Source organism: Equus caballus, chromosome 5 (genome assembly GCF_041296265.1).
Source record: "Equus caballus isolate H_3958 breed thoroughbred chromosome 5, TB-T2T, whole genome shotgun sequence".
Classification (NCBI taxonomy): Eukaryota; Metazoa; Chordata; class Mammalia; order Perissodactyla; family Equidae; genus Equus; species Equus caballus.
This window is the reverse complement of record NC_091688.1, coordinates 34640488-34653589: the sequence shown is the minus strand read 5'-3', so window position 1 is coordinate 34653589 and position 13102 is coordinate 34640488. Positions and strand designations below refer to the sequence as shown.

Here is a 13102-nt window from a genome sequence, read left to right as displayed (position 1 = left end):
CCAGGAAACATCCACTTCCATTAAGCCTAAAACTTGGGAATCGCAACCAGGCAGAAGAACTGTCTCCAGCAGTCTCCACCATCACTTCCCGAGACAGCAGTAATGGCGGCCCGAAGGGCACAGAGTCATCTAATAGCAGACTGGCCTCCTCCATGAGTTTATCTAATTTTCTCACAAGCTTGCAAAATCTCACTTAAAAATGTAATAAATTAAAATAATATATATATATATACACCCACACACATATCCCCCATAATTCCTGGCTGCAATCCCCAAAAGGCAATCTCACAAAAAAAATTAAGCCAAAACACCAGTTTATTTTATTTAAGCCAGCATAGCAACTTTCCATTTCCTGAAGGGCCTTCTGCTGCAGACAGACACTAAAAGTAAAAACTACTATTGTGCCCAGGGATTAAGAATAGCTTTGATAACAAGTAAAAAAGTCGAATACTTCTTCATACTTGTTAGTTGCCTCTCACTCATTTCCCGAACCCTTACCCTGAGGAGACTCCTGTTCCCTCATCTCAGAGAGATCAGTTCTGAACAGGTAACAACAAGAAGCGGAAGGGGCAGCGAGTGCACAGAGAAGGCTCGGCTTCCAGACGGCTTTGACGGTCACTTCACAGGCACTCTGAACGTTGTGACGGGGGCACCTGCCTGCTCTTCAGTCATGACTCCTTCCTCACTCGCCCACATTTCACCCGTCAGAGAGGCATGAAGGTCGGCTAACACAGCTGCAGCCTTCAGTCTGACACGTTGGTAAAATGAGCACAGGAAAAGCGGGGAATAGAGGGATCAAGGAAAATCAAGGTGCTAAAAATAAGTCCATGTGATGGTTTGTTCCTGTGGGATTCAGTGCAAAGGAGAGGAAGGAAGCACCATATATAATCACTCCATGCATAAAGTGTTTGTATCTACTGTTAGAACTACGACGCTCCAGTAGAAGATTAGCAGCTTGAGAAGGACCATGTCGCCACTGCCTACTAGCCCCGGTCACAGCCTCCTGCTGGGCTAATTCAAACAGCATGGGAAGGGGGCAGGGCCAGGAGAAGATGCTCCAGGAGAAGACTGCCCTGTAATCTAAAGGTCGTCTACACATTTGCCTTCCATTCTTTGGCCCCATTAGAAGTAAGATGGTCCCCAGGGAAAATGGTTCTTGCGTGAACATCACCCAGGATGGCCGAATCAGGGAGAGAGCTGCACTGACTGACAACAGTCTGTACAAGAGGTTAGAAAAGAGGAAGGCTAATTAATGCTGGCAGCTGCAGATTCCCAGGCAACAGAGCGTTAGAGCCCCCTGCGTCCCTCACAAAAGTTAAACTGATTTCCTAGGAAAGCATCTAACTAGCTTGGGCAGAGAGGCATCACTACCCAGAGTTAGAAGGGTCAGTGATTCTTTGAAATCATTTAGAAGCCATGCCTAATTTCACAGGCAGAAAACTACCCAGCTGCGTGTAATCCTTCAGGAGTTGAGATAATTTCTCTTTCCTTTTCTTGCAAGAAGGAAGACACTGATATAGTGTGAAATGGAGTGGAAGAAATCTGACAGAGGCAAGTCAATTAGGGTAAGAAGCAGTGTTTGCAGAATGCGTTCTATTGAGAAACTGAACAGTTTCACAGGAGGGGCAGAAGGACTCACTTTAGAAACTGAAGGTAGAAACTGGAGAGAAGAAGGGAGTCAAAGTACAGGAAAAAGTAAGTGAATACAGTAGTGTTTTCTGTGTTTTTTTTACCATGGAAGGACAAAAGAGTTAATCCCTTCTCTGTTTTCTCACTGGACAAACTGAGAATTATTGCCATATTATGGGATGTATTCCCCCAGCAGAAATCCAAGCTTGCTTGTCTGCATAGTCTTAAGGAATAAATTCTTGTCAATTTTCAAGATAAAAAGCTCTTTTTGCTTAGTCTAAAGTTACCTACGTGTTCCTTAAGTGAATTTGGTATCATCATATTAATAGAAGGTGTGTAGTGGGTGGGGATTCACAATAAAAATGAAGCATTTGTCCTGTGCACCAGATTAGCAGAGAGAAGACATAAGTACGTGGGCTAATAGGCAGTGGCCTCGAGTCCTCAACATAAACGGCAGCTGTGGCTTTAATCCTAAGCTGCAGTTGCATTAAACTTCCAAGGCTTTACATATTTGTATTAATAGAGCTATCTCCTCTTTCAAAGCCCCATCACTGACCCTTCTCTTCTGTTTCAGTCTCTCAAATTTGCTACCCACCCCCTGACCTCCAACATAGTTATCCATGCGCAGTGTCAGGTGTGAACTGCAAATCCCAAGTAAAGATAAACTTTACCAAATGGGAATTTTCCCTTTACCTAAAGCTCCAAATTGTTTTGACTGTTTTGGGGATGTTTTTGGCCCTTCTGGTTTTGAAATTTGTTATCCAATAAGCACAATATCCACAATGGGTTTGCATTAAATTAATGAAAAATCTAATCAGTGGAAACGCCTGTGTGCTGTTAGCTGTAAATAAGAATCTCTTTACTGTCTCAATAAGTGAAATGGCAGAGAGGGGAAGAGGAGCTTATTTGAAAGAAGATGACTATTTAAACACAAAACAAATATAGAGGGAAAAGCAATTTAAAAAGGTACAGACAAAATCCACGCCAGGACACACTGGAAGATGCAGGGCTGCATTTACCAGTGGAGAAATGCTGTTCCCCTTACATCAGAATTCCAGTGCTTTCCAAGTAGATGGGCAGATGATGAAAAACAGAGCAGCTTCTTTTTCTCCCTTTCTATCCCTTGAACTCTGTTGTGAGGCAGTCCTCTGCTTGCCACCCAGAAGGCGGAAGGAAGCATTTCTCTCACCCATTCTCCAATTTGGCAGGTCCCACTCTTAGTTTTCCAACGTAGCCCCAGGGTACTATTGTAATGACTCAGGGATGGTGCTGACAACGTGGGCTGCCTCCGTGGCTGCTGGAGGAGAACCAAAGAAGGTGTTGGTTTGATTCCTCTGCTGATCTCGGAGGTAAGGAGGAACTGACGAGCTTTTGATGTGGAGGATCCTGGTGTCCATCACCTGACAGTCAATCTGCATCATCACTTCGTAATCCTGCCCATTGATCACATTCTCTGCAGGGAGGAATACACACAAGCAATAAATATTCAACAGAACGTGCAACACTGCCATAAGCTTCAATGGCAGAAAGACAGAAATGAGCTTTAAGGGTGTGAACTGTCAATACGCTTTCAAGGGTGCAGAGGGACTTCATCAGCCACTAGGCAGAGCTATAGTTGGGCTGGGGGCTGGGATGGCCTGTCCTCTCCTCAATTCTAGTTCTCAAATAATCTTCATTGGCTCAATAAGGGCTGAAGCCACTGTCAGAGTTAATATCGTAGAGTATTTGTCCACAGACATTATGTCTTGTATGCCTTCCATGCAGTATATCACCATGACGGGAACAACTGGAAGAGAAGGAGATTTTAGTGCAGGTCGGGGGAAGAGTACCTAAGCCCTCCCCTTCCCCTTCAACACTGGGAAGGAATAATTGTCAAAAGGACCAATATATCATGTAAATGGTCAGGAGACTTTTTTTGGCCAACACTGCTTGGCTCCTATTCATCAGTAATATTTCTAATTTCATTGAGAGATTCCCAGCTATGAATTTAAGGGTTTGCCTTAGGAGCATAAAGTACAGTGAAGACTGACAATTAGAGACATCTGACATCTCTGGCTTATTCCTAGAGATCACGATCACTTCCCTTCCACACTAAGGCAATCTTTAGTTCCAGAGTTCTTGATTCCAGATACAAAGAGACAGTACATTTCCAATTGGGATTAGACGGAGTGCCAGAGGACTTGCAGGTAAACTAGAGGCTATTGCAGAAGGGAACAGGAAAACCATAGAGAGCCATGCTTGACGTGTATGGGGTAACTTATTATGAGTTTAAAATACACAGACACATACTACACTCCATTCTTACTTCCTAAGAGGAGGAAAGCTCTTTATTTTAGGGAGAGGGGCAAATTATTTTCTGATTGGTAATTCTGGGGTGTCATTTCCAACTTGGAGTCAATGAAACTTGAGCATAAAACTGATGAGAGAAGTATAAATAGACAATACTTTTCAAACCCAGCTGGACATTCAGAGCAACACAGTGAGAAGATGTGTGAACTTGGAAGAATGCTGGGTAGTCAACGTGGCATCTCAGTTTGCATTTTCATCTGCGGATCTGGAGCTGGGTGTGGGGACCGGGAAGAGTGACTGCTGGCAGAGGCCTAGTCCTGTGCTGCTTTTTTGTGAAGATGATACAGAGCCAACCAGTGATTTTTAAAATTAAACACTTGGCTTCTCCAGGACAAAGAATTGAACTTAAAAGTAGAATTCTTTCTATTCCTTTTTTTTTCTTTTTACTTCAACACTGTGCATGCCAAGTGTTATAAATCTAGAGGAAGAAAATCCAAAGTTTGACATCTGATCTTCAGATTCCATTGATATGTTTGGGCAAACTGAGACATGGATTGTCACTTATGAAGCTGGGAAAGACTTATAGAGATCATCTAACCCAGGATGTCTTAAATTAGGGTCTAATGCACAGACTTCAGGGGGTCCATAAGTTCCCTAAAATTGCATGCAAAGTTTTATTTGTGTGTGCGTTTTTCTGCAGAGGGGCTCCATCAGATTTTCACTGGGGTCTAAACCCCCCCAAAATTAAAACTATTATATCTAATAATCTATCAACTTTAAGAGGCTTAAGCAGATGATATATTCTATTTTAAAGCCAATGAAAGACATCATTCCTCCACTTCCAGTGGTTGGTTATCTGTTGCAATTTTTAAAATAGTATCCATTGATGATGAATTTTTTATTCCAAGTCTTACAGATCTCTTCCATTACAGTGGAAGCTAATTTTCTTCTTTCTCATACTTACTAGAAGAACAGCTGGTTTCTGCTGTGTATTGACTAATCCTACCTATTCTTTAAGACCATCGCCATGGAAACTTAACTCCAATTTTACAAGTCCTGCCACTTAGCAACGGCTATCAAATCATTTGCTTATCTTTAGAGAATTAAATCTGAATGCCTGTAAGTTAGCCATTGTTTCCCATCAAAGTGTTTTCTTTCCCAAAAAGTAGGAGATGGAAGAAAGACAACCTACTAATGTATTTGGAGTCATTCCATTCATAACACGTGACTGGGTTCAGATTTCAAGGTGCCACACCAATTATTTCCTTTTGGAACCACACTTCCTTCCCATTTTAGAAAAACTGAAAGATTGTGGAGTATGCGTATGTGCACGCGCACACTGGGACATAGACGACCAAATAATGGAAAACATATGTATTAGAGACATGTAATACACATTACTAATTTTTACTGCTTTCCTGGATTAACTTGGAATCCAGATGACAGTTTAAGATCAAGACTAGCTTTTCTTACATAGCCCAAACCACCTGCAGAAGTCATTAGAGTCCATGTGCCTGCTATGGGTCAAGCTGATAGCTGGAGTTCCTTAATACCTTAAATATCAAGAAGAGATGAAAAACCTGGGGACATAAGCTTAGATGCTTTGAGGGAAAATTAAAGCTGAGACCTGATTCCAAAACCAGGGAGTCCCCAGCCGTGGCTGAAACGACATTGTTATCTTAAGCCCAACCAGAATGAGACTCAAGTCAGGCACACTCTACATGCCTTTAAAATGGGTTCTCTCCTTCTCTCCTTTCTGAAGGTAACAATTTCTGGGCCAAGGAAATTATCAGCATTACTAGAGGAAGACTCTGCCAGATAGGATGTGAAAGGCTTCAACTGAATTCAGGAAGCCCCCTCTGAAGGACAAGCTGGATACTTCAGGATTTCAAGTGACATGCCAGTAGGGGTCCCAAGTTACCCGACACCTCTAAAAAACAATTAAAGCGGCTACAGCAATATTCTTTAGTCTGCTCTGTGGGATCTTCTAGAAGAGTTCTCTGGGTGTTTCAGTACTAACTCCCTTGGACAGTTAGTGAGGCGGTCGCAGCAGTACTGATGAGGTTCTAAGTGTTTCATTTAAAGGACAGACTGGGAAACAGCTGAGGATAACTCGTGATCTCTACTGGGCTGTCGCGCATCTGTTCACGCAGAACGCTTCCAGGAGCAGCATAGAGGCTCCGGACTCCTCTCGACTGGCAAAGGAAGCTCCTATTATCCTTTACTTTAAGGCTTTGAGCACGGTTAATCGGGCTGCACTCCTGATTTCTATTTACTCCTCAATTAGGTCTGCGCTGCTCCTTCACTGAAACCAATTAATATTAATTTCATTATAAAGTCCGTCTCCTATGTGCAGTATCGTGTGTTCGAATGGAAAGGACAACACTTTGAATTGTTGCCTATAATGTGCACCTCAGTGTGAATAAAAAATACCAGAGAGCAGGTTCTAACTGGAGAGATGAGAACCTGAAGACTCTGGTTGCTCAGGGAGGACAAGAGGAAGGGCCCCTGAAGGAAAGCACAGGCAGGACGTGAGAGGCTGAGGACGGACTGCACACTTTCAGGAAGGGCCAGGTCTGTGTGGTTAACGTGCGCGCTCTAGGAAAAAGAGAAAACATTACAGCTCACGGGTTTTCTGACAAGAGGAACATGGTGAACATCGGATTAGGGAGGTGTGAGAGCCGAGTTATGTGAAAAGACTGCTAAACTATTTTTGTGAACTTAATGAAAAAAGACCGTGACTATTTGGGAGAACTAGAACCAAAAGGAACAGAATGGAGAGAAAACGTTAAAGGCTCACTCTCCCTCTTTTATCAGCAAACATTTGGGTGTCGCACGAGTGATATAAATACTCTTATGTTCTGGGCCTTCTGAAGTAACAGAATGAGAGGAAACACTGATCTGAGTTGGGAAAAAGGTATAAAATACCAATACTTCAAATTCAAAATTAATCAGGCAAACAAAAAGAAAAAGAGATGAGTGGTTTCAAACACAAGCACTAAAATGGGATTCTGAATGCTTAGGAGGGCTGAGGAAGCAAGAAAAAGTGCCTGGACACTGGAGGCGGAAAAACTCTAGGCAATGTGGAATTCTGACCATCCCGTAAACACACAATAACTGAATTAAGAACGGCCTGCCAAGAGGCTGTTAGCTAGGAGACAACTAACACACACACCAGAACCTTGACCATATCAGAATGAAATATCCAAAAATGTTTCAAAAGTCACAAGTTTAATTTTAAAAAGTGACAACACTTCACTAGTACTTTGCAAAGAAGTATATACAATAAAACAGACTTCTATTCAGAATCAGACGCTAATCCTAACAAGAGATAGTTTGCTCTGTGTAAGCTAGGCGATAGGTGGTGACAGGCTGTCAGTATCTGTGCCTGAATCCAGTGGGATGTGGGGGGTGTGTGGGGGAGGCATGGAAGGTTGATAAAAATCCGCCCATTCATGGATCACAAGGGATACCTTCAACCAAAACAAACAAATGGAAAAATAAGGAAAGAAACCAAAAAGGGTAAGAAAGGGAAGACAAAGTTGTAGAAGGGAAAGTAAGGTGGAAATACAATGAACAATGAAGTGGTAAAATGTCACCTTGGGACAGTGCCTTTCAAGAACTTCTATACAACCTGACTCCACTATGCCTAGTCAATCTTCTCTCCAACTTTCAACCTGAGTCCTGGTTTGACCATCCCAACACACCATGCATTGTATCTCTGCTGGCATGTTTTCCTCGCTTAGAAAAAAAGCCCTTTCTGCTCTTCTCTACCTAGTCAAATTCTCTGTCCAGTCAAATTCTATTAATCTTTTAAGGCCCATTTCAAGTCTCACTTTAAGAAACCTCCCATGGGAAGTCAAATATTCATCTTTTTCTTTAGAATCAATATATAAATGTTCCATTTTATTGAATAATGTTAAAACACTTAAAGAAAAGAGGTTTGGCTCCTTTGAGAAACGCCTGGCGTTTCTGAAGCGGGGCGGGGGGGTACACAGGGCGGTGGAGAGAACTAGAACCTCTCCCTCATCAGCTGGGAAGAACACTGGGTGAATAAGTGACAGTCACACTGCAGATGGAAACAGTACGTGCCTCCAACTTGAAGAATCTCTCCAGAGACATAAGGGAGAACATGTGCAAGAGCAAAGGGCTCCTAGCAACCACCAGGTCTGCCTGCCCTTTGCCAGAAGAAATCAAAACAGAGTTTCTCTGATGGGAGAGACTTTGGGATGGGAGTGTCCCAAAGCCAGGGAGGGATATCCTATGTTTAACTGTAAGATAAACCAGAATTTGTTAAATGTTATGGACACTGAGCAATGGGGAGTTAGACAAGAAAGAGCTTATCTGGAAGATCCATAATAATTTCACAAAAAAAAGTGTGTGGGCCTAGAAGGATGTATATAAAAATCACAGACCCTTAAGGGGCACTTGTAGTGGTCATGATGATTAAGGAAACTTCTAGAATTTAGTGAGCGGGGCCCAGGATGCTGGACATTCTGTATGCACAGGGCCAGCCCCATGCAACAACTGTCCCATATCTCATACGATATTCCTGCAGGTAAAAAACCCCTGATTAATACTAGATTAGTCTAGATATAACCTCTGTTTTACATTTAAATATAAAGTACTTTTACATGAGGTTTAATATATATACTAAATTTCCAGGAATAAAACTACAGAATAATTTATTTTACTTATTTAATAAACACATAGCGCTTCTGTATGGTGGACATTGTTCATCTGATTCTCATAACAACCTAAGTCGGGTATTATCCCTCATTTTACAGATGAGAGAACTGGAGTGTAGAGGCATCATGAGACTAGCCACTCATCTGGCAAATGGCAGAGCAGGAAGTTCAAACCTAGGCAGTCTGGCTTCAGAATACATTCTTATAACCACTCCCCTATGCTGGGAATGTTTTTTTCTGAATTCAACCAAGAATTGTTCATCATTTCAAAAAATCACATCACCTATGGCCAAGACACTCTTGGTACTTGAGTCACCATCAGAACCCTCTAGTATCAATTTGCATTTGTGGCTGGTGCACTCACAGTGATAGTACGTATCAGTGCAAGCACCTGACGTGTTCCTTCTGTCTTCTAATGCAATAGAAACATTGTAATATATAATGCCTGACTATTAAATACACTCACTCATTCAACAAATATTTATTGAATTCCTACCACGTGCCAGGCACTGAAGATACAGCAGTAAACAAAACAGAAAGAAAATCCCTGTTCTCATAGAGCTTAATTCTTATAAAAGGAGACAGTGAGAGAATGCAGACAGAAAATAAATCGGTAAAATAGATAGAATGTTAAATAAGTGCTCTGGAGAAAAATAACACACAGAAGGTGGTTAGGGAGTAAGTGTGGGTGGGGTGGGGAGGCGCCTGCAGTTTTAGATGCCGTGCCCAGGGGAGGCCTCTCCAGGAAGGTGACCTCTGAGTAAAGACTTCAGGAGGCGAGGGGGAAGCCATGCAGCTGGCGAGGGGAGAGCTGAGCGCACAGATATCATAGATTCCAGGAGGACATTTTAGTGGAGAGGATTGGCAAGCGGCAGGAAGTAGGGGTGAGGACCGATTGGCAGGAGAAAACAGGCTAAACTGTAACATGGGAGTTATGTGCAGACAAGAGACAGATGGAGCCCTGGATCAAGCGTATCACTCTTGGGGAAGAACGATGGGAACGTGCGTGTTAAGAGGGATGGGTGTGAAGGAAAAGGGAAGATTTGTGGCTTCACCGAGAGCACTTTCAACTGAGAAACCAAACTCTGCTTGTAACATTCAGTCATTCATTCAATGGTTACCTGAGCACTGATTACATGCCAGGCACTGTTAAGACTCTCCTAAGCATTTAGATCCAATTTCCTGTATCCAAATTAGACAGAGAGAGAGTTTTCCAAAGGAAAATGGAGACCATATGACGGGTCAGAAAACTGTCAGTCAACATTTACTGAGTACCTTAAACTGTGAGGAGTTACAGAAGGAAATGAAGCTCCTTCCCTTACTCACCTTACTGGAGTGTTCCGAAAGCAGCAGAATTACATTTAAAATATTGGTAGAACATCCAACAAGTACATTTCCTCAGAAAGGCCCTTTCTTACTACTTCTTAATACCAAATTCAAGTGGCATCCCCAAATCACATCAGTTCTTTTCCTTCATAACACTTGTCACAATGTGTAATTAAACACTGGCTTATTCCACTTGTTTAATGATACGTCTCCCCCACTAGACCGGCGACTCCATAAAGTCAAGCAGTGTGTCTGTCTCACTCATCACCACATACTCAGAGTAGCACAGTCCCTGACACCCAGCAGACAATGAAAAACAGAGAACACGACCTCAGTGTTCTCTGAGGCTAGTCATGTCATCAGGTAATTCTTTGCTTTCTAAAATTTCCACCATTTTTGGCCCTAACTTGAGAACAAGTGCCATCCCGGAATAACTCTAGAAATGGTAGTAGCAGCAAAGGATTTCTAAAACATCCTCAAATACAAAAATAACCCTGTTAAGACTCTGTCTCTGAAACATAGCCCAAGTCACTTCTCTTCAACCTCGAGTTTATATTTTGAATTCATAACCATCAACAACAACTCTTTTAAAGGTGACTAGATAAAATGTATCCCCCAGGGAAATTTAGGGGCCTATGCTACAGAGGTCTAAGCTATATGGTCAACTTCCTGCTTTTTCTCAAGTTCAGCTCCTCTAGGGCTTTTGACAGTCTCCGAGGATGATTTCAGAAAATCTGGATAGTTTCATAGTTGTTCAAACACTAACGGTATCAGATTTGCTTTTCTCTGGACCTGCCTACTCTTTCCCTTAGAATACCGCCCACAGATGTGGGTGGTTCTTTTCATTAGATCATAGAAAAGAGTTACATTTTGTTGATCTCAAACAGCTCCTGAAAGATCATTAAAAAGGATATGACTAACAAAATTTTTACTCATTTCTTCAAATTGAGTTTCTAGACCACCAAACTGACATCTGGTTATATAATTTAAATTAGTGCTCAAAAACTGATAACAAGTGAACTTCAGGTATGCATAGCAACAAAGGGATTCATGAGAAGACTGGGTTTGGGTTAAAATTCATTCTGAAAACTGAGTGAACTAGACCTTGGACCTGGTTTGCTGCCCTAAGACACAGTTTGGAGTTTTAGCCTGGGGTCTGGGGTCCAACTCTAGGAATGGCCAATAACTCTCTTGCTTCTAATAATTAAATCACTGGCACCAAGCACTAGAAAACTGTTTTACAGTGTCACAATCTGAAATTGGAGACCCATGAAAATTGAACCAATGTTCAGAAGCACGTCCCTATAAAATCCAGAACCCATGGAATAACTACCCTACAGGCAGATTAAGGCCCAAACCTCTGCAATTACTACTATTATGTCAAAGAGCACTCTCTCCTCTGAAACACTGTGGCTCTTTAATTGTATTTAAAATCAATGTATGGGAATTATACATTCTTCTCAAGGCATCAAAATGGCCTTCTCTGCAATATTTCTGCCCATTGTGTTGGGGAGGCTGAGCTTCTAAAAGGAATCACTGAATCATAATTTCAGAGCATGAAGGAACCTTAAAAAGACAAGGCCTGATATCACCGAAGTACACTCAGCCTATTGAAAAGCCTAGCATAACTTTTGTTCATAAAATGGAATCTTAAAATATTTTGGGGATGGTAGTCACACAATACCAGGTGTATTCAGAAAAACTAATTCAAATGCTGGAAACAACTGCCAACAGGTTAAAATGAATGAGATTTAACATGATACTGCAATTTTAGACTAAAAACCAATAAACTGAGTTTTCTTATATCCACAGAAAGTGATTTGTATAACACTAAAGGCTACTGTTCCACACATTTTTTTTAGTAGGAAGTGTCTCTCCTCTCCCACATCTGCTCAGGCATAAAGACTGCTGCAGGCAGAGGAACACGTTAGGGGCTCTGCAAAGTTGTGAGGCTGCTCAGACACATCTGTCTGCTCCTGAAGCTCAATTCGACTCAGACAAACTCGCCGGAAGATGCCCACTAGAATGTCAGCTCCCTGAGGGCAGGCATTTTTATCTGTTTGTTCACTGCTGAATCCTCAGTATTTGGCACACAGATGCACTCAATAAACATTTTTTGAATAAATGAATGTATGAGGCCTTGGTTGTGTAGAAATGGCCCCACTGGATGCTGACTTGAGGAAGGTTGGAAGTATTCTTCTCCATTATACTCAGGGAACTGAGCTAAGCAAGAATTAGAGTAAGGCAGCTGCCACAGGAGAGACAGGTTGTCCTAGTGACTAAGTTTTTAACTAGAGGATTCCTTCCCCCTCAAAGAAGGGGCAGAAGCGGAGGTAGGAGGCGGATGGAGACTAGGCTCACAGGTCAACGTCCAGAACATTATTTGCCATTCTGGGTCTCACTTTCTCTACTGAAATGTCAGCACTTCTCAGTCTGCATTAAACTTGGCTGCTTTTCAATCACATAACGTCCACAAAAGCCAAGACATTTGCGACTATCCATGTGTTTACTTCCCTCAGTTACTTACAGTTGATAGCTCTGTAGGCTTACGTAAGTGAAAGCAAGGAAACAGGTCTTCATAAAGGTGTCTGGATTTATAAATAGTTTTACTGCTCTCTTTAAGCTTTGCAACATGCAGCCCTGCTTGCAAGTTTCATTAACAATAGGTAAACCCAAAATATACGTTGAGAATCTGAGATTGCTAATTCAACCTCATCCTTAGCTAATCATGGAATCATGGAAAACAACCATGGAAAAGACATAACTGATCTTTGCCTTATTTAGACATTCCTATAAATGACTGAAGTTCACTTTGGTATTTTCAATGTTCACTTCACTCTTGCAGATGAAGTAATCAGAAAACATTTATTCTGGAAAAGATGGAAGGAAGGATTTTCCCATTTGCCACTACTAGAAATCAATCTAGAAAAGTTGTCTAACAAAGAACTAAGGAAGGATCCCTATATCATTTAGAGAAAAAGTACTGGAGAATACACGATTGAATAGCTAGAGAGGTTGCTACCAAGTACAATGAAGGCACTGCTCTGCTGTGAACTGATATCTCAAACCAAAAAAAAATTAGGAACATACTGGCTACTACCCTTCTCTCAGATTCTCCAAAAAAACGACTTACTCACTGTGGAATATTTATGATTTCCATAACAGAAAAT

At 41.8% G+C, this 13102-nt stretch overlaps 1 protein-coding gene across 7 annotated transcripts in view; it reads right to left on the bottom strand.

The window, feature by feature from the left end:
* Positions 1–297: 297 nt before the first annotated feature.
* ATF6 (activating transcription factor 6) overlaps positions 298–13102 on the bottom strand; it is a 200981-nt gene continuing 188176 nt past the window's right edge. For all 7 annotated transcript variants that reach the window (XM_070266893.1, XM_070266896.1, XM_070266898.1 and 4 more), the window contains exon 17: positions 298–3082. In XM_070266893.1, coding sequence (XP_070122994.1) covers positions 2874–3082 — 209 coding nt within the window. In that variant the 3' untranslated portion in view covers positions 298–2873. The remainder of the gene's footprint in view (positions 3083–13102) is intronic.